Raw genomic sequence first — 27,242 nt, 5'->3', positions numbered from 1 at the left:
TATAGAAAGAGTGTGTGTAAACCAGATCATTAATTATTCTCCTCAGATTACGAGAACAGGACTTTATGAGATGGAAGCATTGCTTAAATTAGTTTAAGCATGGACTTAAGTTTAGGTTTAAGCATGGACTTAAGTTTAGGTTTAAGCGTTGGAAGGTCTCAAAGCAGCATTCTTAGATTTTGAATCTCTGTACTGTGTATTGTATAAACATGAAAAATACTGTGATACTGAAGGTCACAACATTTCATTTGAAAAACAGAAAACACTTCAACAGAAAAGTCATAGAACAATGAGTAGAAGAAATCTATAAAGCCTGAAAGTGGCACATTTTGATGGATTTCTCCTTATTGTAGTTCTTAGTAGCTACTTCCTGTGAGGTTATGGCTATGTCAGTTGGAACACTGTATATGAAACGTTATTTTAAACAAGTCTTTTAAATCACCATGTGCAGAGTGTTGCAAAACTTTTATTTATGTAAAATTTGATGACTTTGCACAGCATTCTGCATTAATGGTATTTGGTAGACTTTACTGCAGATACTGTTGGTTGTTTGTAATGGGAAGGCAAGAGTTAGGTACATCGTGGGTATGTTATCGAGTGGGTAAATCATACTGAAGGATGAGAGAGAATAACATTCTTAAGCGTGTTGTGTTACCCTTGCTAGGTAATAGCATCTTGCAGAAAAAGTCATAAGCTGTGTGGGCTTGAAATATAATTTCTGTATTTGTGTACAGTAGTTTCAACAAGTAAACCTTACAGCTCATCCTCCTGCACAAGATCTACAGATGTTATTTATGAAGTACCTTTTATGTAGATGTTTGAAGAAACATACCTTTATGTATTGAAATGTTGATGAAAGCCTGGTTTTGTGTGGCATGTCCTGTTTCAAGCATAGTTTCTTTTTAAGCAATCGGCCAGTGAAATTCACAGAGAAGCCTAGACCAGGGGTTCAGATGCTTTGTTCTTCATTCAGTGTGGGTAAGTCATGTGTAGATTGAGTTCATTATTGTGCTTTCACTTCTTACTTTGTAAGTTATTGTTATAATACCCTGTTTGTGACAGCTTTAAAATATTTGAAAACAGCAGCTGTGTAGTAAATTATAAGTAGTATATATGTTTATTGCTAGCCCATGACATAAATGTGACACTTGCCTTAGCTAACGCTGAAAAACTCTGTTGAACTAAGTAATACTATTTTCCCTTTGACATTGGTGATACTACAGAAGGGTCACCTGATGCTTGTTTACTTTTTATCCATCTTTTACTGAATTTTTATTTTGAATAAATTCCTTAGTATAATGTCAGGGATTTGCAAAATTAGTTCTCTTTAAGGTACCACAGTCAACAGCAGTGGAAGTGGTTACTGCAAATAGGAGGAGGTCTGGATTCTGTGCCAGTTATGTGCAGGAAGTCATAAAGATCCCTTCTTTTTTAAGAATCCACTAATATATCTAAAAATGTGCTTCACTGCTGGCTTGTATTCTTCCTAATCATGTTGGTTACTGGTGAGAAGGCTTACTTGTACCAGACAGCATGAATATTTGAAGAAACTTGGGATTTTCAGAAATAAAACAGAAATTGAAGTGTAGCTTGTTAATGTTGTCAGGATATAGCCCTGGATTGTTGTTGGGTTTGGGGCTTTTTGAGGGTGTTTTTGTTTGGGTTTTTTTTGACAGCACTTAAAGCCACCAAGAGGCAGATGTTATTATTGCTGCCACCGCAGCTAACTAGTGGTATACTCATACTGGTTTACTTACCCTTGTGACCAATTTTAAAGCCATTTCACATGCTACAAATGAGACCTATGCTACAGTGAAAGAGTCATCTAGATAATTCTGATGGTAGCTATCCATATTCCCCATAATTGAAGACTTCTGTGCTTAATTAATAGTGTTAGATATTTGAACATATCCCTAGTTATGTATTTATTTTTTTGTAGCACTGGGTATTTTTACTATGTCTGAGAGAACTTTTATCGGGCAACAGGGCAATCTACTTCCATATCTGTATGTCAGTGGAAGAATGTAGAAAATGTGACACTCTTCATATTTTATTTTTTTTAAACTAGGCATCTAAGAAATGTTGGTTATCTGCATTTATTTCTTATACAGTAGGTTAATGCTTGATTTTTTTACAGGTGGTATGTTTTTAGCAACTGGCAGCACTGACCATGTAATCAGGATGTATTTTTTTGGCTCTGAAACACCTGAGAAAATAGCTGAATTGGAAAGTCATGCTGTAAGTAAGATTGTTAAATCCACATAATTTCAAGCAGTATTGAAGTTGCACATTAATGGTGTTAGTAGGTTTGTAGCAGTGTTCTTTTATTGAATATTTTTAAAGCTTTTGCACAATTTCAGCCTATCATCTCAATGTAACTTGACCATTTTAAAGGCTGGAATGTATCAAGATAATACTTAGAATCGTTTCAATTAGACATATATTACATTTTTTCATCTCATTCAAGTATGCCTAGCCACCTGCATATTACATGGTGTACACAGCAAGGAGATAACTTGAGTAATTAAATCCACATTCTCAGCCTATTTGCCATTTGATGCCTTTTTTTGTGTTAAATCTTTATATGGGCTTAAGCTTCCTGAGTTTTACTTATGTTGACTTGTTCATGCACAACCAAGTTACTTTATACTCCATGCATAACAAGTCAGCTTGCTGGTTTACTGTTGTTTCCCCATGTGCTTAATGTAATGTGTGCTGTCTGTCTGTACTTGCTTTCTTGATGTAATTGAGACCTGTCAGGAAAAGAACTTCTTAGATAAAATGCTCTTTGTGTACCTTAGTCTAAAGATCTCTGTCTTGTAAGGAATCTTAAGAGAAACTTGGTTTATCTTCATATACTGAAGATTAAGTGTTTTTTTTTTTAGCGCTTGATGCACAAAGAATCTGTAGATGTAGTTAAGCCCTCAAAGCTCTTTCAAAGGCAGTTCTTAAAAATACTCTTAATTGTGTTTGCCTTCATATGTTTTCTGTAATAACTTAATCTGACTCAAACCATTTATGTTATAGTGATAAGGTTTGATCAATACATATTTTGTATGTAGGGGAGACTTTCAGCTCTGAAGATAAACTGATCTGAGTGTGCTGTCTACTTGTCCTGTAGTTCTTGTTGTGATTAAATTTAATAACTGTATGTTTCTTTAAAGACGGGGTAAGTAGGAGCAGGAACAACAGATTCCTCTAGATTGTAGTTGGCTTAGGGTAGTGGAAATATATATTCAAGTAGGAGTTAATTGACTGCCATATTATTAATGGACAGTTATTTAATCTGTCAGTCCTTCATATTCATATTATTATTTAAAACTTCCGTTTTAAATGCATTAACAGTGAATTCTAATAAGTATTTGTTGGACTTGGTTCATCTTACAGTTAAAACTGTTAGTAATTATACAATATGCATGGTATTAAAAAATATACATTGTTTCATGTTTTACTAAGCTCAGATTTGTCAAAACCATATTTCCTATTTCAAATTAGAATTTCTAACAAACTGTACTTTTTCTTACAGGACAAAGTTGATAGCATTCAGTTTTCCAACAATGGTGATAGGTATGTTGAAAGATTTTCAAATGTGAACAAACACTAGATTATTTCAGCATTAGGAATGTATTATTTTTCTCACCTGGAGGTTTCCAGTAAGAAAATTCTACTTATTTGGAACTCAGAAAGGAAATTGAAACTAATCAACGAGAGCATAGTAAAGTTTCAACTCTCCCTCGGCTTTCTATTAATTTTTGTTAGGCATTGCCTATAGCCTGGCTGGGTTTTTATTTTCTGGAGGAATGTTTTTAACATGCCTGATATATTTGTAGTTTCATAAACCTCCTCTTCCCCATTCTTTTTCTTTCAGTTTCAGGAAGCATTGGATCAGAATAAGGAATGGAAAAACACAATGCAAATAGTCTAAAATAAGTTTTAATAATTTTCTTTTTTTCTAGCCTGCTATTATTTTTTAAAGAAAATTGATTTAACAGAATTTTACAGTTGATTGGGGGAGGGAACATTGTGTGAATTCCATTTTTAAAACTTCATCCATACTTCCAGGACAGAATGGAGTAAAAATTGATCTCTGATTGGCTTGTAATTCACAAAGATCTGGATTTTAGCCTTCAGGGTAGAGTGAGATCTGCAACCATAAGTTGCGGCTTTGTTAATTTTGTGTGTGTGTCTTCTAGAAAGCCAGTTAACTGTAAGAAAGAATGCTAGTAATTTACATTTAATTTGGAAGTTGTAATTGTCTTCTCTTTAAATGTGGTTGTTTTTTTTCCATAATACTTGTCTTTCGGGTTGTCATGTTGCACTGGACTATCCATATTGCCTGCCTGGATTAGTTTTTCAAGGCAGTACCAAAAAAAAAAGGCAAAACTTCTGGGTTTTTTTTTCTTGGTAATGCTTTCTATGGAAGACATTTAAGATTTGTAATTATTATTATTAAAATTAATCATATAGCAAATTAGAGCACAGCAATGATACACTTGGTTGCAGACTTTCTCTGTAGGAGTTAATGCCAACTGTTTAGCTCAGAGTTGTGGACTGGGGAGATTATCTTTGGGTGTCTTACAGTGTTTCATTTCCTCTTCTGAGGAATTTTCAGTCTGCTGCATTCATAGTTTAGCAGTTCATGAAATGGAAACCTGAGCTGCTGCGGTTTACACCGTGGTATCTTAAAGTAGACCACTGGTGGCCTTCTCCTTATGCACAGTTGGGGGTGGGAACATCTCAGGTTTGGCTGCGGTGATCTACTGCTGCCTCCACTTTAGGATCTGGAACGCAATAGTTTCAGAATGGGTTATTTAAAATACTTTGTTAAAGTATTGTAATTGAGGAGTTGAGGATGAAGATGTGACTGAGCTTAACTTTGGGGCTTAATTCTCGTTCTTACATTGCAACGTTTTAAATTGTGATGTTGTAATGTTTTAAATTGTTATGTTGTGTAACTCTGAATCTACCTTAAATTATGTTGAAGATTAATTAACTATGTTTTAAAACTTCTTAAAGGTTCATAAGTGGCAGTAGAGATGGAACAGCTAGAATCTGGCGTTTTGAACAAGCAGAATGGAGGAGTATTTTGTTGGATATGTCCGATAGATTACCAGGGTAGGTGAAGTGTTTTTTCTGTTGTATTAAGTCAGAAAGTTTGAAAAACTTATCAAGCACACTTACTTACAGTCAAAATAGAGCAAGCCTTAGCAATCCTATGATCAAGTGGTATGGTCTTTATGGGGATGAAATGAGTTTTCTCATGATTTTTAGTCTGCTTGAGTAAATGCATCAAGATTTATATAGCTTTCAAATGTATGCTGTGACAATCACGGTTTTTTTATTAAGGAAAATAAATTAACAGGAAGTGCCATAGATCTTCTCAATCTGATTTCAGTCAGACAGCTAATATGTCACAGGAGAAACAATTTTAGATTAGTTAAAATAAGGTGAGATGATAACCTCTTTACAGGAGAGGTCATGACAGGTAAGAGGTAGGTTTCATCAAGGTCTGATCTTGCTGATTATTTTAATGTATTATTTTGTACTTTTAAATGTTGATAGCACACAATTTGAATGGGGTCTTTACAGATGAAGATAGGTATATTATATGGCACCTGCTAAAAATGAAGGGTGGACAATGTACAGTAGTACAGAATGCTCAGTTAATTTTTTGTAGACACTAAGCAGAAATTAATTTGTAGGTGATTAAATGAGGGGGAGAAAAAAAAACACAAAAAACAAACCTTGAGTATACTACTTGATTGGAGGGTAATTGCAAGCTCTTCTTATGAAGCAGTCCTTAAAAAAAAGTTATTTTACTTAGAAATGAGGAAAAAATATTTGAGATTTGATGGTGGCATCTTCCTGGCTTAATATGTGCAATTGTAGTTGTGTATACCTGTTTTTGTATGAGAGGCTACTCTTTGACTTGGAATAGATAATGCTGTGTGAAGGTGTGTTTTGAAGAAGGCTTGTCCCTTCAGTTGATTCAGATACTCACAAGGGAGTGTTACAGTATCCTATACATGTATTTTTGGGGAGAGAAGCAAAGAAATAGATTGAGGTTAATACAAAATATTATCTTTATGTTGGGGATTAGAAAAAAGGCTTAATTAATGTAGAGGTTATCTTCTGAAACAGTTGGAAAGCTCTTGACTGTACAAAGTCAGATTTTTTGAAGGAATTATGTCATGAGTATAATTGTAGAAGAGACAAGTCTCCATGAGAAAGGAAAGCCTTTTTGCCTTGCATCTCAAATGGAAGAGGTTATCATGTCCTCATGTCCTATGATATAAGTATGCTAGGCATTCAGATTTGCTTTTGGTTGATTGCTCCAAAAAGAATGAGATTTATGAACTGAAGTTTCAAAACAAATTTCTTAGCTTCCTTTCCCTTGTCTGTTTATTAACATGGGAAAAAGGTTATTTTTCTGTGTTTTGAGATTGAAATGGGCTAAAAAAAATCTCACTCTTATTCATCTTATTAAAATAGAGATGTCTGTTCAGAAGAAGACAAATTTATGAAGCCTAAAGTCACCATGATAGCTTGGAATCAAAACGATAACTATGTTGTTACGGCTGTGAATAATCATCTGCTCAAAGTTTGGAATTCCTCTACAGGGCAATTGCTTCATGACTTGGTGGTATGTAATTTTCCATTCTTTTTGAAGTAGGTGGATTTCCTAGAATTGAGATTGTGTGTGCCTGCTGGGTTCATGATTAGATATAATTTGTCTTAAAAGCTCTTTATGAATGGTAAAGCAAGTGTAGTGTTTCTTGCATTTTTTTTAACCAAAAATAGCTGCTTTCTCCTGCATTTGAACAACTATTTCCCTAGCTGCTGTACTGAACTGTCCTTTGGAATAAATAAAAGTTTATGTGCAGTAATATATTTGCCCATTGCATAGTCCACTGTCCTGTGGCAAAAGCTCCATACTTCTGGAGTTCTTGCTTGAATCTAGAAAATTACTAAGTTTAGAATTATAAAGTCTTTCTGGCTGCCTGAAGTTTTGCCCTACTGATGTGCCACACGTAGGAGTCCAGGTGGATACACTGTGGAATTTGTAAAAGTCCATGTATTTCTGAAGACAGCTTTTAGGGGACTAATTTTCCGAAAGTCTGAGTCTAAGGAATGGATAGTGCAGTGCTTTAGGCTCTACTATAAATATCCTAGTAATGTGGATTTATGTCTTCTTGTTTGCATGTATGTGCAATTTTAAATTCTAGGGGCATGCAGATGAAGTTTTTGTCTTGGAGACCCATCCTTTTGATTCCAGGATAATGCTGTCTGCGGGTCATGATGGCAACATCTTTATATGGGACGTTACCAAAGGCACAAAAACAAAGCATTATTTTAATATGGTAAGTCCTTATTTATACTCCATTTTTTCTTAGCACACAGCAGTGTGTTCACATACTAGTTTCAGAAATTGTCACCAACATGCACACCCTCTGTGTGTTTTGGGAAAACAAAACAAAACCAAAACACCAAAAAATGAACAACCAAAACCCACCTAAAAAACCAAACCACCAAAAGCTGGGAGTTTGTTTTTTCTCTACAGATTTTACCTTTGAATTTCTTGGTTATAGTAACAGTAGATGCAAAGTGATTGGGAGCCAGTTTTGACAGTTCAGTGTGGCAGAAAAGGAAGGCCAGTATTGCCTCCCTTGTCTACTCCCAACTGCCTGCTTCCGTTATCTGTCTTGAATTAGGTGCCTATCACTGGACCCTACACTAAGCTGAGTCAGTTCACTGATCTTCTGCAAAAGTATTTGCTGCTTCCTTCTGCTGCTACTTTCTTGTAAGGCTTCCAAATATAATTTGGTCAGGGACATCTTGATAAGATTTTGAGACATAGAAGACTACTTACGAATAGGCACTGGAATAGGTTGCCCAGGGAGGCTGTGGAAGGCCCCTTCCTGGAGATGTTTAAGGCCAGGTTGGATGAGGCCTTGTGCAACCTGAACTAGTGTGAGGTGTCCATGCTCATAGCAGGGAAGTTGTAAAGAGTTGATTTTTAAGGTACCTTCCAACCATAACTATTTTATGTGTGGAGGAGCAGACCTTGACTTTACTTTCATGACAGTCAGTGTCTGAGCTCTTCAGACTTCACCTGTTGTGAGGTGTTGTGAATAATTGACACTAGGGCTTTTTCACTTTTTTAGTACTAAAGATATTATTGCTTCTCATTCGTAATTGCCTTTTTCCTTAAATGTGGTGAGTTGCCATCTACAAAGACTGAAAGGTCCTCTTTTAGACCATTTTGAGAGTACTATGGACAAGTATTTGTATTCTAAGCTGTCCTAAAATTGATAATATTGTTACCATGAGTGTTAGTGGGTCGGTGTGGTTCTTAACAGCTGTGCCACCTGACAGCTCACAATTAGCACTTTAAAATAGGTTATTTTCTGAGACTGAAGTTACAATCCAATGTTCATATTAAATTTTAATTATTTTTTTTTTCTGGCTACAGGTAATAGCAAAGTAACTTATTTATTTTTTTTCTTTAGCTTTAAGATCCCTTGTGCTTTTCCTGGAAGTGGTTTAACAAAATCAGTATATATTGGCTGCAATTTATTTTTAAGCAGTGTACTAACAGCTAGAAAGCCTCAATAAGCTTTTGTTTTTTCTTCTTTCTTAACAGTAAGTTAAGAAAACTTACTGCATCTTTTAAAACTATATGATTTGGGACTTAAATTCACATGTCAAGGAGAAAAGAAATAAATGGAAGTAACAATATTATTCGTGCTTTAATTAAGGTATTTAAGAGGTGCATGACTGCTCTTGGTAGAGCCAATTACTTCTTGCTGCATTATTGTTGCTCAAAGAAAATGTTGGTCAAGTAGTCTTGGGTTTCTTTCCTTCAATCTAGATCGAAGGCCAAGGACATGGTGCTGTTTTTGACTGTAAGTTTTCACCAGATGGGCAGCATTTTGCATGTACAGATTCTCATGGGCACCTTTTGATATTTGGTTTTGGCTGTAGCAGGCCTTATGAAAAGGTAAGTTCTGCTTTTTACTAGAACTGTTTATTCAAGCTTCTAACAGAAGTTAGTTCAGCTACATTGATTCCTCTAAAACATCAGATGTAAAAAAAGAATTTTGTGTGGGTATGGGATCTAAATGTAAGGGTTGCCTTGATGTCTGAGAGTTCTTGTTTACATAAGGTCCTGGCATAGCAGAAACAACCACTGTAACAGGTTTTCTTGGGAGTCACTCCTGAGAACTTTTCTGGAATACATTTTCATCTTCCACTCAGCTAATTTGTATGTTAATTGTTCGACTGTACAATTATTTTTATTTCTTATTTCTAAAAGTAGTATAATGTTTAAAGATTGGAATGTATCACAGAGTTTATTGAACTGCTACCTAATTAACAAAGAAGCAGACTGTTCGTATGTTAAGAACACTCGGCTGTTTAAAAAAATACTGGAACTTGTAGTTCTTTAGGCCTTTCCTTATTCAAACCCAAATTCACAGTAGTAGTTTGATTAAAATAAGCAAAAGTAAATATTCGTCCAACACTCTGAATTTTGAAATGTTAGAAAAATAGGCCTGTAATTAATATTTTGCTTTCTTCTTATCAGCCTGTTTCTATTTTGGTTCGATAAATACATGTGTTTCTGTTTTGGTTTGGCTTTTTGTTGTGGGTTTGTTTTTGTTTGTTTGTTCTTTTTAGATAGCTCTAAAAAGTGCAGTTCTGGCCTATGTTTTTCTTCACTTTTAGTTTTTTGAAAGTTGCAGTGGTAACTCCATGTTTATAATTTTAAAGAATTAATATATTTTGTTGCTCTATATTCTTAGCTGAAATTTAAACTTTCTCTTCATCTTGCTCATCATTGCTTGCAAGAAAGACTCTGACTGTGATCTGCTACTCTAACTTTTCCTTCAGCTGCATTAGGTTTCAGAAAACATTACTGGTGGACTTGCATCATAAAGAAAGAACTTTACTTTCAGAGCTTATGCTTCAGACAATTATTTCCTTGCATGGAAACCAAATAAATTTTTCTTAATTGTGTGGAAAAAAAACCCAACAGAATGAGATGTAACACTTTTTTTACTTTAAATGTAAAGCAGTGTTTCTGCTTTAAGTTGCCTCATAAAAAATGAGAGTAATGGAATATCCATACAGGTTAATTGTAGCTATGCACAACTCTTTATTGGGAACTTGCCCTTTCTTTTATTTTTAAGGAGATTTTAGGTATTTTAGTGTCACTACGTGTGGAAAAAAAACCCAACAGAATGAGATGTAACACTTTTTTTACTTTAAATGTAAAGCAGTGTTTCTGCTTTAAGTTGCCTCATAAAAAATGAGAGTAATGGAATATCCATACAGGTTAATTGTAGCTATGCACAACTCTTTATTGGGAACTTGCCCTTTCTTTTATTTTTAAGGAGATTTTAGGTATTTTAGTGTCACTACTTTCTTCTCTGTTCTTCAGTATTTTTTTTTTTCCAAATTGATAATATAAAAACCTCAATTTCTTTCTAGATTCCTGATCAGATGTTCTTCCACACTGATTACCGGCCACTTATTAGAGACTCTAACAATTACGTCCTAGATGAGCAGACTCAACAGGCTCCTCATCTCATGCCCCCTCCCTTCTTAGTAGATGTGGATGGAAACCCTCATCCAACAAAATATCAAAGATTGGTGCCAGGAAGAGAGAATTGTGCAGATGAACATTTGATTCCTCAACTTGGATATGTTGCAACAAGTAAGAGTTACTGTAGTGATTCTGAATGGGAGCAGAGTAGATACAACATATGTGATTTAGAAACACCTTTTTTTTCTCACGTGCTGATTACCATGTATTTATGTTCACTGAAGATGCTGAAAGGTCCTACAGGGAATACAATTTTCAGCAAGCAAAAAAAAATATTAGTTGCTCAAAAGGATCTCTTAATTTTTTTTTGCAGGCACTAACATGCACAAACTGTCTTTAATTTCTAGATTCCATAAATGTCTTATTTGCAATAAGCAATTGATAGCATTGCAAGAATGGTTTTCTTTGTTTAGTTGTAGAGCCTCTCACTGTGATGTGAATGATGAGATTAAATAATTTGCTACAGTAATTTAGTTGACTGAGCCCATTAATTTTATTTGTATTACACTTGCAAGGTGATGGAGAAGTGGTTGAACAAGTTATAGGCCAACAGACAATTGATCAGGATGAACAAGGCTTAGAGCCAAGCATTCTTGATAGCATGATTAGACAATTACAACTACAACAAGATCAAAGAATTGGAGCTGATCAAGAATCTGCTTCAAGTGGCCCACAAAATGGGGAAGGAACACCTAGAAGAGGTTAGTGTTTGCTGATTACGTTTTACGTAATTGTTCTATCTCAATTTTTATTCCAGTATGTAAAATATTTAAAAAAAACTTTAATGTTGTTTTGGGGACTAAGATGCCCTTAACAGAGTGATACCTGGTTAAGGTATTTTTATTAATTAAAACACTGCTATTCCTGTGATTAAATTACAAAACAAAGCCTTTCACTTTTATTGTTATTGTTATTTAATAATTTATTATTAAATTATATTTCTTGTAGAGTGCTACGTATTTAGTAATTGCAGAGTACTCAAATAACAAAAGTACTAATTTTGTACATTGTAGTAAGAAGAAACAAAGTTACAATTCTGTATTATCTGGAAAAAATATTTTTATTTGTTTATTTTAGCTTTTAGAAGACCAAGTTTAGACATCCAGTCTCCTCCCAATATTGGTCTACGACGCAGTGGACAAGTTGAAGGTGTGCGACAGATGCATCAAAACGCTCCACGAAGTCAGATGGCTACTGAGCGAGACCTTCAGGCTTGGAGACGAAGAGTTGTTGTACCAGAAATACCACCAAGCTTACTCAGGTCTGTAGACAGCCTGCTGGCCTGCAGATATTACTAGAGAGAACAGATCATGTTGTTTTTTCTAAATCTCGTGCTATTAGACCAAAGCTAAAATAGACACACGATAAAATTTAAATAGTTCAGTGTTACAGTCAACTCTGCTTAAAACTTCTGATTGTAAAGTTCATTCAGCTAAGAAGAAAGTTCACTAGTTTAATAGAGAATGATTCTTCCACATGTAAATACTTCTACTCACCTTAAAGGACAGTTAGATTTTTTAGATTCTTGCTTTTTTTGGTATATAAAGGAATATAGATTAAGTTCTTCTACATAGAGTTTAGAGAGATTGTGCTTCTGTGAGGTATTGTGGGGGTTATGTGTTATGACTAGAAGTAGCCTTGACCACTTGAAATCCTAAACCAGTTAGCTAGTATCAAAAGTACTGTCAGTATGCATCTGTGAAAAGGAGAATTAATATCATTCGCTAATTATTTTTAATGGTACAGCTGTATTTACTGCTACATATCTGAAGTTTTAAAAAAGCTTTCCTGGTGTTGGGAGCTAGAATAATAGCAAAAGAAAAAAATAAGGATTAAAAGTGGGATTGAAAATTTTTGTTATATTCTGATATTTGCAAATAAGACTTCCTTAATATGCATCTTTTTTAATCTGGAAATGAGAACTAATTTTATAAATGTTAAAGTAATGGCATTTAAAAGTAATGGAATTAATTGTTAGGGTTTTCCAGATAGATCCTTTAAAGGGAATGTCTAACTTTTTAGCATTGTCAAAACAAATGTAGAATTAGTTTTAATTACTCTCTTGTAGGAAGCAGGAAGAGTATCAAATAGCAAAAGGGGAAGAAGAGAGGGATCTTTATGCAACAGAGAAGAAAAAGTCATTTGAGTCACTGGAAAAGGTATGCAACATCTTCTAGGGAAATGGGCATTCTGCACCCAGATACAAGTGATGGTTTAAAAAATGAAGGTAGACATTTCTGAAGGCATGGTTTTCAAAGGTTTCTGCTGATTTAGCTTCCACTTATTGCAGGACAAGGTTTGGTTTATTTTTATGGATACCTAGAGTTCTTTTTTTTTTTTTTTTCAGTCAAGCCTCCTTTCTTCTAATGTATTTGGCAGTAATTTTGAAAGGCAGGCTTGACTTTCAGGCTGTTCTGGCTTTACTGCAGTAGGAGTTTCAAAGACAGTTTTTCCAGGTTCCTGCTAAAGCATGGGGGTGCAAGTGAGAATGTTCAAGGTCTTACACCTGAAGAGTTAGAGGCTATATTGCTCTTACCTTATAATTTTAGTTTAGATTACAATGTTTTGTGTATGGGGTAACTTTTTCAGACTTGCCCCATTGTTAAAGATTTTTTCATTATTATTTTTTTGAGGCAATCAGGAAGAAAGAAAAATGGCTTATTTTATTGCTTTTAATACTGCTTCATTTTAAAGAGTAATATCCTAGAACAATCACTAAATACTAAATTTGGAACAGCAAATTTAAAACTATTTGCTTACAGGAAATACAATGAAGAGAAGTTTTGATGTGATTATGCTATGATGTGATTGAGGCAGTTTTTACATTGAGCACGGCTTTTAGCCTCTCTTTCATGCCCACAAACACTTGCCACATGTGTGTTTATATAACCTTTTTTTCACTTCTCGTATAAAACAGAGTGACTCTGAGTCTTCATTAATACAATCGAAACGTAGACTGCATAGGCGCAAATACATCAATTACCAAACTCGGAATAACATTGAACAACTGGATTCTTCTGATGAGGAAAGAGAGAACTGCTTTGGCTTGATAGAGCAGGTGAGTTCTCTTCAGAGTTCTGTGTTTTGAACTTGATTTCCTCAAAAAGTGAAGTTTCATGTAAAAGTGCCTTTTCTTTCTTAAAACAAGCAAGAAAAAGGAAAACCCTCTTTTACCAGGGAAAGTGTTTCTGTAAGCATCATTATTGTTAGCACTTCTCAAACCTAATTATCTAGTGCTTTAGTAGTGGCAAACATTCCTGTAGTTTTAAAAATTACATAGCTCAACTGTTTTTACTGAGAGTCGTTAAATCAAATCTACAGGCCAAGGCAAAAAGATGGTGTACAGTGCTAAGGTTGGTTTAAGGTGAGCTTTGGATTTTAGATGTGTTTTGCTCTTTCTCTGGAAAAGCCTTCCAAATTTGTTTTCACACCTAAAACTGGAAATTCTGGAGGTTCTTGTTAAAGCATTGTTACAGCCTGGTAATGTGATTCTCCTACAGTCTGTTTATCCTGGCCCAGGTCCTGGCTTGGGGTGAAGGAGAACTTCTCTGTGGGTATCAGGAGCTTTTGACTGTTGTGTTATCATATTCTGTAAATCAGTGGCAGGACTGCTTGGACTACAGTTGTCTTGCTTTGCACACAAGGAAATAGTCTCAAACTGGGAAAGGGGGAAGAAGTGGAAGGAGCAGAGAAAGTTGGACCTGTTGGACTAATAATTTTATTAAGGAAGGATAGTGAACAAATTTAAGGATATTTGGGAGATAAGATAATTTTGTAGGTAAGATGAAGAATGATATTCTTTGCAAATGAACTCTCTTCTCATAGACTCTGAATAAAGAATTCCTGTGTGTTCTAAAACAATTGATCACGTAATTTAATTATAAGTTCAGATTTTCCTTATTTTGGGAATAAGGTGGGAGGGGACTTCTGGCAACGAATAAATTCAAAGCATGCAAAATGCAAATAGGAGAGTTATGCACACTGACTTGTCAATACTACATATACTTAAATATTTTTCAAGTTATGTTGGATTTGATAATACTTAAACTAATAGTACTATAAAAAGCCGAACTCATACATAGGGGCTTTTCTTTGTTCTTTTTAATCCTCCAAATGTTAGGATGAAAAGGAAGGACTGACTTAGTGGGCATTTTCACTCTACATTTTAATGAACAGGTCTTAGGGGGAAGGCTCTTTGTTACTCTGAAAACTACAAACAAATACTCAGTAGGACTAATCCAAACAGTAACAAAATTGAAGTTGCAAATTAAATCTTGTTTTCTTACCTTTCTTTTTTTTCTCTTCGATATCTAACTAGAGACATGAGCAACGCACTGTACTTAGTCATGTCAGTTATGGAAAACATTTAAAACATGAAGTTAATGCATATATATTGGTGAACAATAAGCAGGAAATTACTTGACTTGTAATATATTTTGATGTATGTTGACTGTTTAGTTGTGTATTTAAATATAAGCATGAATATGCCAGATTAATACTTCGTCAATCAGTCAATACTAAAAAATCACCTGATTCTAAATTGCATAACTAATGAAAAAAAAATAATCACGGAAGTGCTACTCCTGTACCCACATTATGTTTGGATGGGAGATGTGATAGTTTTCCTTGATTTGTGCCTTTTGAAATCTTTACATTATTCCTTTTCATTCTTAAAAGTTAAATTTTATTGTGTGTTTTACATGACCTCATTACAGCATCTCAAGTCTGGAATTTGAAGGAATCAGAATTACCGTTCACTTTGTTCTGTTAAGTGTGGTGAACTTAAATGAGGAAAAAAGTACAACTATCCTATGGTAGGGGAATAGAAGTGTTGCTTTGTGAAGAGCGGCCACAGTAGGTGGATCCACATGTGGCTAATAAAATGTGACTGAATATACAGAAGTTAATGATTAATAGTGTGCTCCTAAGGTGATTAATAGTGTGCTCCTGAGGTTAAGAGGCTCAGTTGAAATCAGCTGCAAAGAACTACTTTCATTTCCATTTCAACAACTCTTTTTATCAAATTTCTTCCTAACTTGATAATATGCAGACATGAATATTCAATGTGGCTTGCATTTCAAACCCTAAATAAATGTGTGTGAGAAAGTTTTGGATTGACTGCATATTTTTATATTCAGGAAGCTGAAGAAAGTGAGGGCTCTGGCTCATCTGAGGAAGAGGAAGAGTGGAGAAGTGACAAGAAAAGCAACAGTAATAGTTCAAGGTAAAAACAAACAAGCCTCATCTTTTACTGTAATGAGTTTTACTTGAATTTTGGCAAGTTAAAAGCTGTATGATAGTTGTCTTTTGCTGTGTATGTAATATTTCTTGTAGTACTGTACTGACACCTTGCATTGCAATTTGGTGTTCCATTTCACCAGAATATTTTTGTCTTTCATATATTTTTAAAACCTTTTCCTTTTTTGCTAGAGGCGCAAGAGAAAGAAGACCGTCTGGAAAAGTTTTTGTAGTGTGTTTTGTTCTGTAGGGTTTTTGAGGGGGTTTTCTTTGCTTCTGAGTTTGTTTAGTTGTTGGTATTTTTTTTTAATACTGCAGCAGCAGTTTATGATTCAAATATTATGGGCAAAAAAATCCCGATTTTGATAAGGTTATAATTTTGTTTAGAACTTGAGTTATAGACAACTTTTTAATAACTTTACTATGGCTTTTTGGATATTCTTTCTAGCACTCTGCAGTAGTAGACCTAAAAAATATGGAGGAGAGAGGAAAAAAAGCGAATGCGTACCTGTGAGATTTCCAGAATTTCACTGCACATTTTCTTGAATTAAATTACTGATTTTAGAATTCACCAGGCCTGATTGTGTTTAAAAAAACGCTTTGAAATACTGTGTTCCTGAAAAATTGTTAAACATCAAGTGAAGTAATTGTTACAACAGGCTAAAGTAATTTTATTTCTTTTGAAAGTGCTCTCAACAGTAACCTATATCTGCAGATATTTGTCTTGGAGAATTTAGCATTCTGAAATATTGATAACTTGATTCTATGTTTTTATTTTTCCTGACCCCATCCCCTATGGACAGTGATTCTTCAAGTAGATACTCAGACTGGATTGCTGACGCAGGAATTAACCTACAACCTCCTGTACGGACTTCTCGACGGAAAATTATCAGATATTGCAGTACTTCAGAAGATGAAGTATCAGCAGAGAAATCAGCTCCTCCAAAGAGAAGAAGAAGAAAAAGGAGAAAAAAGCCCAGACCAAAAAAGCAAGAGGAGGTATAGAGTTCATTTCTTCTACTCTTTAATTCACTTCTCTCTTATGTGTTTAAACCTGGATTTTTTGAGACTGCTATCTTAAATTATAAAACTTTATTTCTTTTAAGACCTGCATAATAGTAATCTTGTTCACTTAAATCTTCATATAGGAAAGGAATGCTTAGTATTAGCACTACAAACACAATTACAACTTAGAATCATATTATCATTATGGTTGGAAGGGACCTTGAAGATCACCAAGTGGTGGCCCTTCTCTGGACCTTCTCCAGCAGCTCCACATCTTTCCTGTGCCGAGGGCTCCACAGCTGTACACAGTACTCCAGGTGCAGCCTCACCAGAGCAGAGTAGAGGGGCAGAATCCCCTCTCTGGCCCTGCTGGCCACGCTTCTTTTGATGCAGCCCAGGATATGTTTGGCTCTCTGAGCTCCATGTTGAGCTTTTCATCAACTACCACCCCGAAGTCCTTCTCCTCAGGACTGCTCTCCAGCCATTCTCCCCTCAACCTGTATTTGTGCTTGGGGCTGTGCTGACCCAGATACGGAATCTTGCTCTTGGCCTTGTTGAACTTCATGAGGTGGCACTGGCCCACCTCTCCAGCCTGTCAAGGTCCCTCTGGATGGCATTCCTTCCCTTTAGCATATCAACCACCCCATACAGCTTGGTATCATCAGCAGACTTGCTGAGGATACACTCTAATCCCACTGTCCATATCTCCAAAGCCTTGAGGAGTTTTGAGCAAAGCCTTGGAGGAATTTTGCTAATATGTTTTGGAAGTGCATGTTAGTCTTTTACAAGTTAAGCTTTTGTCTGCCAAATGAAAATTGAATTAGTAGTTTTGATGTCATGTCAGCAATATGTCCATTATGTCTGATCTTGCTATCTATTTAATGTGAAGGCTAATGCTGCAACACAACCTGTAAACTTGGAATTGTCCTATGATTGGCATCCTCCCATTTGGATAACAGACACAGCTCTTCGAAGATCCCCTTTTGTTCCTCAGATGGGCGATGAGGTAGGAACGTGGATGAAAATCTGTAAAACCTTGTGTTAACTAACATTATTATAGTTATTAAATATAGGATAACACTTACTATTTGTGGTTTTGTTGGGATTTTTTAGGTGATATACTTCAGACAAGGACATGAAGCTTACATTGAAGCAGTCAGAAAAAATAATATTTACAAACTGAATCCCCACAAGGAGCCATGGAGAAAAGTAGTCCTTAGGGTAAGTGCATTGAATATAGTGTGGGTTCAATACTAATAGTCTGTGAATTAAGAGTTGTATTACATTGTTTGCAAAACATTCATTTATGAAGTAATGACATTTCCCTATAGAAACAACAAGGAAGGTGTCTTCAATTAACAGAGTATCTTCAGAGTGACCTGTGGGAAGCCCAAATAGAAATAGCTGTGTCAAAATTGAGAAGTTTGTCAGGCTGTCTTCCACTGAAATCTCAGTTTCAAACTTTTTGGCTTTTTGGATGTGGGTGCAATTCACATGCTTGGTTAACTGATTTTAACTTAATACTTCTGTGCATAGTCCAGAAGGTAATACTTGCTGAAACTGTTTGTTCTTACCTGTAGGATCAGGAATTAGTAAAAATTGTTGGAATTAGATATGAAGTTGGTCCTCCCACGCTGTGTTGCCTAAAGCTTGCTTTTATAGATCATGCCACTGGAAAACATACAGACAAATCATTTTCTATCAGGTATGTGCAGCTTTCTTTTTCTGAAAAGTATTTAAAAATACATTTATTTCTAAGTTTCTTCCTAAAGCCCTAAGGCACACACATGAAAGGTGTTTTGTTTTTTTTAATCTAGATACCATGATATGCCAGATGTTATCGACTTCCTTATATTACGTCAGTTCTATGAAGAAGCACGGCAAAGGAACTGGCAAGCTTGTACGTGTGTTTTCTAAGTATTTTACTAAATTATTTCAAAATAAAATATTTGTCCTTGGCTAATTGCTGAATGTGCTAGATGCTTCTTGCTTGAAATTTGAGGGGGCTCTCTGGTAGGTAAGGTCCCTTTGCCCATTAGAAATTTGAGCCTATTATCTGCTCTGCTAAGCATGTTGGAGGGATTACCATGCATCTAACAGTCTTCAAAACATATATTGAGACTGTAGTTTTTTTCTTATTTTATAGCTAGGTAGCGAATTTATTTTGATTTTAGCACTTGTATTTTCTTGGTATAGTAAGCTCTCTCATCTTCTATTGAATACCAATGGGTTTAGAATGTGTCAGCTGAAATACATTGATCAGAATTTTTTTCTAATTGTATGCAGAAGCAGCATTGTTAAATAACTTTTCCTAGTAAAGTATCTGAGTGGAGTTTTTTTTTCTCTAGCTGATAGGTTCCGATCCATTATTGATGACGCATGGTGGTTTGGAACAGTGTTGGGTCAAGAACCATATCAGCCTCAATATCCAGATAGTCACTTTCAGTGTTACAGTGTTAAGTAAGTATAAAAAGATTTTACAGTTCTAATGTTAGTAGTGTGAGTTGCCTTCTTATATAGCTGACTTACTAGTATGAGAATGTAGAAATTGTCCAAGTTATTTTTCTGGCTGTATTATTATCACCACTTTTTAATGTTTTCAGATTACTAACCTAGCACAATGCGAATATGAAATTACTTCTGGCAACTTTTTAGTGAATAGTAATATCCTAAAAGTTGTTATTGACCTCTTTTGCATTTCCAAATAATTTTCTGCAATGACCAGTGCTGAATCTCTTCCACAAAGCAAACAATTTCCACTGTATGTTAATAATTTGGTTTGGATGGGGCATGCTGAATCTCTTCTGCTGTTGCTGACTTCATGATCCTTATGCTCACACTTCTTACCCTTACGTCTTTCACATTATAGTCCACAGAAGCAAGTATACATATAAGATCATTTCATGCTATCACTTGAGACTCCTGTAGAAGATGTTTCCAATGTCTTCATGCTTGACACATTAATGTAAAGACAGAACTTGAGTCTTTTCATTGCCTAGTGCCATATTCCCTATTGTATAGGTCCCACTTCTGGTTTCACCTTTTGATTGCCTGTTTAGGTGATATTTAGTTACATAACTGGAAGATAATGTAACCCTGTGTTACCTGTAACATACTAATCCCTCTGAGCAGCCTACTTGTCAGGAAGTAATCAAAGAAGTCCTTCACACAGAAGAAAGATACATGAACAAAGATACTGGACCTCAGTGTTCAGAATCAGAATATTGCTCTTGTCCTGCCCTGTCCCAAGTTGTCTGGAATGGTTCTGGGATCTCGCTTGCCTTGGATTCTGCCAGCAAGGGAGGACTGTAAGGAGAATAATCAATTAATACGTGATAGTCCTATTTCTGTCATGACCAGAGGTTATTCCCATGTCTGTTACAGTATATTTGATATCTAGAGTTTCAGTGTTAGAGGGATTTTTACTTTTTTTTCACACAGAGGCTTTTGAACCTGTCATTCATCCCAAATAAAGGAAATACTTGTGGCTAATAGGTAATTCTGTGAGACTGCTAATATCATGTTAGGTATTTTGGTTCCTTATCTCATCTGACTTACTTGTGATCTATCCCATTGATACTCCTTAGTGGAAAGGTGTAAGTAAGTTACAGATTGAAGTTCTTGTCCTGTATGGTTTTGGCAAGTGAATTTTCACTTTTCCTTTTACAGCTACAGTTAGCAAATTGTCTGTCTTGATATGCCGTAAGTAAAAGTGGCATCAACACTTAAGTTAGTACAAAAGATAATCAGACCGTAAAGGACTTTATGTTCCTGACAGTGGTAAAGCTAAGATGCTTCTACATATAAGGTATCTGTTAGTATGTATGAGTACTTGTTTTTTCTTTCTGACAGTTGTTTAATCACCCACAATGTGAAAATACATACAGACTAAAAACTGAATTTCATGCTATTTGTACACTGATTTCTTGTTATAATTTCATTCTCCTTCAGACTCTTCTCTTAAAGAGAAGATCTTTGAAAACTAAAATGGTACTGGATGCTTACTGGCATTTTACTCAAGTCCATGGGGAAAAATTTTACCTTCTGTATGTTGTACCTTCCATGTGTTTTATTATGTAATCACAATAGTTCCTTAAGAGGAATTTTAGGTGGGGTTTTGGTTGTTTTCTTGGCCAGTTCAAAATCAAGTTTCCAGTTACGAGAGAGAGCCTATAGCACATTTCTTAGACTCCTTTGTTCTGTGAACACTAAAAGATATTTCAGTATTTTAATGCACTAGCCTTCAACAGAGGAAAATGTAGAACTGCTTTGATGTTAGCTTAATAATTGAATAGGCAAGGAATGCAGTGCTCTTTAATGAGCACTTTCAAAACACAGCTCTTTAAAGATTCCTGCCGCTTCTGTAGAGAATGCAACTCACAAACAACTCTTCTAGGGAAGATTCCTAAGATGCATATATAAAAAAATACCTGGAGTGTTTTGCAGGTATGGTTAGGTTTTGTGACTTAGTTGGGTCCTTGGCTCTTCTTGTAAATGCAAGCCCGTGTTCAAGACTCTTTAAGTCTTGTTGACCCAAGAATCCACATGTGATTCAGCAGCAATAACTTTCTAATTTGCATTAATGTGCTCTGTACATTGCACGCAAAAAGACTTTTAATTCCATTTCATTTTACATCTGTTTAAGTGGGAAGTAACAGCCTAAACACAAATGTTTGTGACTCTTTCATATGCTATGTCTCTTCTTCACTCAGGATTTGGGTTATGGTGCTTTTTTAAATGGTAGAATTTTGCTAATCCAGTTGAATTTGTACATCTGTGATTGTTCTTTGCCACTTGTGGAATAGAACTTTATTGGAATCTAAGCATTTTTCTATTTTATACCAGAAATAACCTTTGAAAGATGGTTTCAAAACACTTAATGACTTTAGAGTGTGAGAAACCACTTTTGAATGAGACAAAGTGGAGAAATTGCCAAATAATTTAATTGAAACCAGGTTGTCACACACTTAGGATTAATCTCAAGTTATCACCATCACTATTGTATAGAGAAGAAATAAATGGAAGATGTATAAATTCAATGTTTTGTTATTTTGTTGGCCAGAAAAAAAAAATAGGTATTTGTGTAGAAGCAGCTTTATATATTAAGATGTATTACCTTGGATGAGTGGAGCTTCAGGAGAATGAAATGGGGCTTAAGATTTACTGAACTGTATTAAGTTTTTAATGCAATGTTATAAAGTAGTATATACTTTTATAAATGCCATCAGTTTCTGAAGCATGGTTACATTAACTTGGGAAGACCATCAAATGGATGAATCTTCAGAACCTTAAAGAACTCTGCTAGTTCCTAAGCAGGCAGGCTGAAGGTGAATGTGGATACAGTTTTTCCTAAGTCAGTGGGTAACGCAGAATAATGGATGCTTTTGCCTGAGCAGTTTTGGTTATAAAATATTATAAGAATGATCATCTGAGTTTTCAGATTGCTTGAAATAAATACACAGGAGGTATTAGACTAAATACATACGTTTATTAGTTCATAAGAAGTAGATTCACCCAAGCATTTGAAGAATTCTGATATGAAACTCCTGGCAAAGTTGCAAACAGTTCTAGAGTTGGATGCTCTACTGGCAGACTGGCCAATTGCTGTTGTAACTCCTGCCAACAGAAAAGGCTCTGGAGGGAAACTGGTGAACTGTAGACTGACTGTATTTGACTGAGTTTCTGGTATGAGCTTATAATACAGGATACTGAGTTTAAAGATAAACCTAGCTGTAGGAAAAAGCCAGCACTGCATCTCTACAGGGAAGTTTAAGCCTCTCTACATCTTTTGAAGTTCTATGACTTTGTTGGTAAGTTTATGAATAGAGTGGACAGAGGACAGCATATATTTGGATTTTTTTAAGAAGACTTTGACAAGATTTCTCTTCAAGAGATATTAAAGAAAATAAGGTGACTTAGGATTGGAGCAAATGCTTCTATGTGTTTAAAGTTGATTAAAGAATGAGGTGCAAAACGGTGGTTCTTAATCATATTTGAGGCTGGAGTTTGGTTTTGTTTTTTTAACATTGGAGGTAGTGAACTTAGGAAATATATAGACACTGGAAGCTGTGGAAACAGTATCAGCAGGTTCAAAAAGGTATTAGACAAAAGGAAATAGGTTGGGAGGTATTTACAAACATGCCTAGAACAATACAGTGATAATGAATGCTGGAAACATGAGTAGAATGGATTTGTGCCAGGGTATACAGCATGTCCGTCATAGTTTCAAAACCACGAATCACTGGTCCAGCCTGACCAATTGGGCATTCAGCTGATCCACTTGGGCTTTTCTTGTCTTTGTGCCAAAATTTGTTGGTGGTTTTTTGTGTCATTAGAACCATGTAGAAATATGCTCAAAAGTGGTAGGATTTGAAAAAATCTCAAAATTAAACCATTAACTAATAATTAAGTATCAGAGTGAATATACGGATGCATTATCAATACCATCTATGTTTGCCTTTGCTTTCTCTTGGTCCTTACTTAACTTCATTTTATACTTACTTTGTCTTAATGTAGTATGCCTTATAAAACAAAATGTTAAAATACCAAATACCTCATGTACTGTTCTACCTTTTTCTGGAACTTCCTGTGGACTTGAACAACTACAGTTGTGGTTAGCCAAAAAATCCACTCTTCTGTGTGTTTTTTCTCATATCTTGCCTTTGTTGCTATCCCCTGTTTCCTCGTGTATGGCTTATTTTTCTTCTTCAACTTCTTAGTACAGGCTTTGAGAAATTTATTTTTATATTGAGTAAGCTGCATATAGCCAAAATCAGGAGCACAATTTTAATTTGAATTTCAGTATGAAGAGTGTTTCCTTTTTTGCACTGTGATAGTTGCTAGCTAATACTGTTTTATATAAATGTTTATACAGTATATTTTATGATTACCTAAAAAATAGCTGTAATTTAAATATGCTGGGAGGCAATACTTCTGATTCAACATATCTTTTTTTTTTTTTTTTTTTTTAACTTGGTGAATCAGATGGGACAATGGTGAAATTGAAAAGCTTAGCCCATGGGACATGGAACCGGTTCCTGATAATGGTAAGTAGAAACTCATTTAATAAAACAGTTCAATATGCTTCTCCCTCTTCCCAGTTCCTTTGTTCATGCAGGTAGATCACCCCTATCTTTCCTATGACTCTTTATGCTAAGTCATTTGAGTACAGTATCAATCATGCACATCCACTTAACGTGTGGAAGTGATATGGTAATAGTTGTATTGTCTTTTAAATTATAGAAAATGTCATGAGGGTGTTCGCATGTTTAGGCAACGAAGTTCTTAAAGACAGTCTTGTTTCAGATTTGGTGAAATACCTTGAATATATCTATATTTTTTCCCTTTGCATCTTACAGAGCCATTTTGAAGGAAATATTTCAAATGTGTATCTCTGGTGTATGCAATAAAACCTGCTACTTCCAAATGTCAAGTTTCAAAAACATCTCAAGTTTCGAAATATTAGTTTGTTATGATACATTATAGTACAAGAGGGTTGAGCAATGTGGGGGAAGAATGTATATAAAATAACTTCCAGCTGGCAGATCCTTACTGCATAGAGTTTTAAACCAGCAATTTATAAAGTTTGCTGATTAAATCCAAATCAATGGTAAATTAAACAGCTGGGTTCCTGGTTTGTCTTATTCAATACAGTTTTACAGTGCTTGTCAGTAACAGCTGGGTGGAGGAAGGAAAATTTGTGAAATACTGAGGCAATCGTTACTGAACAAGCTGTCAGAAATACATTAATTTTCTTTATAACCTTTGCCAGGACTTAGCTTACTTCCCAAACACCAGAGAGGCTTATGCTATGTTTTTTTCTGAAATATGAATATATTGTGCACATGTGGATGTTCTCAATAGCCACCTGACTGACTATCTTTGAAATGTTAGCTGGCTGCTTCAGTCAGATCTTGTGATGACTAATTCTGCAAAAGAGTCTGAAATTAAAATGTAAAATTGAAATCTTAGTACATTTTAGTTTGTAGAAAACAAGTAATCAAGAGGATTTTGGTTTTACACACAGAGACTTAATGGAAACATTCCATCACTGACATCTCTCTCCTACCATACAGAAGCTTTTCTTATTCATTGTGAACTGGTTAATGTTTCCCATATATGACACTGAGAAACAGTCATATTACTGTTAGAGGCTCACAAGTCTTATGTGTGAACTGAAGTCAGGGTTTCTTCTAGATGCTGTAAACTATAGTTGAAGTTGCTGTTTATATCAGTGTATTAATTATCACCTCTTTCTTGTATGGAATGAAATACAAAGAGTAGTGTTCTTGACCACTTTATTAATAGAGTAAAGGAACTAGAATTCTCGAAAATGCTACACCAATGACAGAGGTATCCTACAGATGCTAATTTATATCTGGGTAGCATTAAATGTGTCAGTCATGATTTACTGGCTATACCAGAGGCAAATTGGAGCTTCTTTCTTTGATCTAGTAAGTTGTTATTGCCATGTTAAAAGCTTAAAGTTTGATCAATTGGAGGAGCTATGATTTTACCACAAGAAAACTGGGAAGTGGGATACATGATAAAAAAAAGAAGCCTAAAAACAAATGTATCATTTTTGGACAAGGTCAAGGAATTGAGGGTAACATTCTCTGAACAGGTCAAGGGGCCAGTACCACAGCAACCACTAGGCTAGATGAACAGAAATTCTGAGGGCAGTCTGGAACTCCTTATTTTCTACCTTTCTTTCCAGGCAGAAAATGGCACTCTGCAGGGAAGTAAAGCTCTTACAGAAAGGTTCTGTGCATTTTTGGAAAGCATCGTTATGTTGACAATACAGTATAAAACAGGGGTTAAACCTTTCTTTCTTTCTCTTCCTTTCTTCTATTGAATGACTTACAGATCAGATTGAAATTATACTTTATATGTCTTCTTCATTCAGTTTACTACGGTAAACATATTGAAGAACAGTACTGAAGTTAGACTAACTAGCAGATCACAACTTTAATATGTTACCTTTGTATCCTGCAAGCAAAAGTTTTTGTGTTATATTTATCAAGATACAGCATCAGATGCCAAGCACTTGCCTTGTCAGGGACAGTGCTGTCAAGAAGCTTGTCCATATACACCTGGAGTTCAGTTTTTAGCAGCCTACTTATTAAATCACTATGGTATGGACTGGCTGTTTTATATATTAATTGTCTGTACCTGTACTGTAAGCACTGCAGTCCTCCTTCTGAGGGTTCAACTTTCTATGACCCATCTACTCCTGAAGATAAGATCATATGGTTATATGTGTGTGTATATATATATATATATATATGTATGTGTGAGTGTGTGTCTATATGTGTATATATATAAAAACATGCCAGGAGTTATGACAAGTCTTCTGTGTCACCTTTATTAGGCTGCTGCTTACAATACAAAGCAAAGATATTTACACACTTGTTGAGAAGGATAGAGTTTTGTTTGTTTTAGTCTGTCATTCTGCTTTAGTTGTTACTCCTGCAGGAGAAAATCCCTCTTGAGCACTTATGCAATGGAGTACCAGACACCTTGTTGAGTTCTTCTTGACACAACCTTATGTAAGTGTAGCAGCATTACTTGCTACTTTCTCTTAGTGTTGTCTTCAGGAAGTTCAGTTGGAGAATTTATTTCAACTCAAGTTGAAACTCGAGTTGAGTTAGAAGGATCATCTGAGTCACCTCTGCCCCTTCAGCTTTTCCTATCACCTTTTTTATTTCATACTTTTATTTCTTGAATTGCTGCTTCATCTTTAGTACTAGTTCACTGGATAAAAAATGCTGTTAGGATTCCATCAATGTAATAATAAACAGAGAACTAGAGATTATTTTGGGCTATTAAGACTAACCCTGTTCAGATGAAGGGAAAATAGTCCTTTTTGTAAACTTAGAAGATCCCCCACTAAATCTTGAGTTTTTTCTTTACAGTAGTTGTAGCTGAAATGTATTTTAGAACTTGTATGCAACACTTTCATGGACTGCAGTCATAATATTGACAAAGACCCTATCTTCTTTCTTGCTTTCATTTTAGTGGACAGACTCTGGCATGCTATTGGAAGTTCTGACTGTTAATTTTCTCTGTATAAGCCTACATGCTTCATACTGTTGAATATATCTGCTAATAAATAAAATACTGATTATAGTTGTCCTAATCAGTACAAAGAAGTGATCTTGCCTACCAACAGTGCCTACCTACCATCAGGAACCTTCACATGCTTTATCCTTTTCAGGTGCTCAAATGAAATAAGAAACTTAGCTTTTCAAAAACAAAGTGCAGAAATGGTAGATGTGAGGGGGAAAGATACCCAGGGATAATGTATTATCTACTCAATCGTTCTGCATTGGCCAGATGGCATTAGTCTGTGGAAGTCTGACTTTTCACAGAACCAAACAACACAGCTTTATAT

General features: G+C 35.2%; 1 protein-coding gene across 1 annotated transcript in view; it reads left to right on the top strand.

Moving 5' to 3' along the window:
- The window catches only part of BRWD1 (bromodomain and WD repeat domain containing 1), a 49,440-nt gene that overhangs the window by 3,561 nt on the left and 18,637 nt on the right, over positions 1 to 27,242 (top strand). The window contains exons 4-23 of the mRNA XM_010000426.1: positions 908 to 978; positions 2,138 to 2,238; positions 3,527 to 3,567; positions 5,017 to 5,115; positions 6,493 to 6,643; positions 7,227 to 7,361; positions 8,873 to 9,001; positions 10,492 to 10,717; positions 11,122 to 11,307; positions 11,684 to 11,867; positions 12,675 to 12,765; positions 13,524 to 13,664; positions 15,745 to 15,830; positions 16,648 to 16,843; positions 17,739 to 17,855; positions 17,963 to 18,070; positions 18,430 to 18,554; positions 18,667 to 18,749; positions 19,198 to 19,309; positions 23,834 to 23,895. Coding sequence (XP_009998728.1) covers positions 908 to 978; positions 2,138 to 2,238; positions 3,527 to 3,567; positions 5,017 to 5,115; positions 6,493 to 6,643; positions 7,227 to 7,361; positions 8,873 to 9,001; positions 10,492 to 10,717; positions 11,122 to 11,307; positions 11,684 to 11,867; positions 12,675 to 12,765; positions 13,524 to 13,664; positions 15,745 to 15,830; positions 16,648 to 16,843; positions 17,739 to 17,855; positions 17,963 to 18,070; positions 18,430 to 18,554; positions 18,667 to 18,749; positions 19,198 to 19,309; positions 23,834 to 23,895 — 2,444 coding nt within the window. The remainder of the gene's footprint in view (positions 1 to 907; positions 979 to 2,137; positions 2,239 to 3,526; positions 3,568 to 5,016; positions 5,116 to 6,492; positions 6,644 to 7,226; positions 7,362 to 8,872; positions 9,002 to 10,491; positions 10,718 to 11,121; positions 11,308 to 11,683; positions 11,868 to 12,674; positions 12,766 to 13,523; positions 13,665 to 15,744; positions 15,831 to 16,647; positions 16,844 to 17,738; positions 17,856 to 17,962; positions 18,071 to 18,429; positions 18,555 to 18,666; positions 18,750 to 19,197; positions 19,310 to 23,833; positions 23,896 to 27,242) is intronic.

This window comes from Chaetura pelagica, unplaced genomic scaffold (genome assembly GCF_000747805.2).
Source record: "Chaetura pelagica isolate M959 unplaced genomic scaffold, ChaPel_1.0 scaffold244, whole genome shotgun sequence".
Lineage (NCBI taxonomy): Eukaryota > Metazoa > Chordata > Aves > Apodiformes > Apodidae > Chaetura > Chaetura pelagica.
The sequence above is the reverse complement of the archived record's forward strand: the minus strand, read 5'-3'. Positions and strand labels throughout refer to the sequence as shown.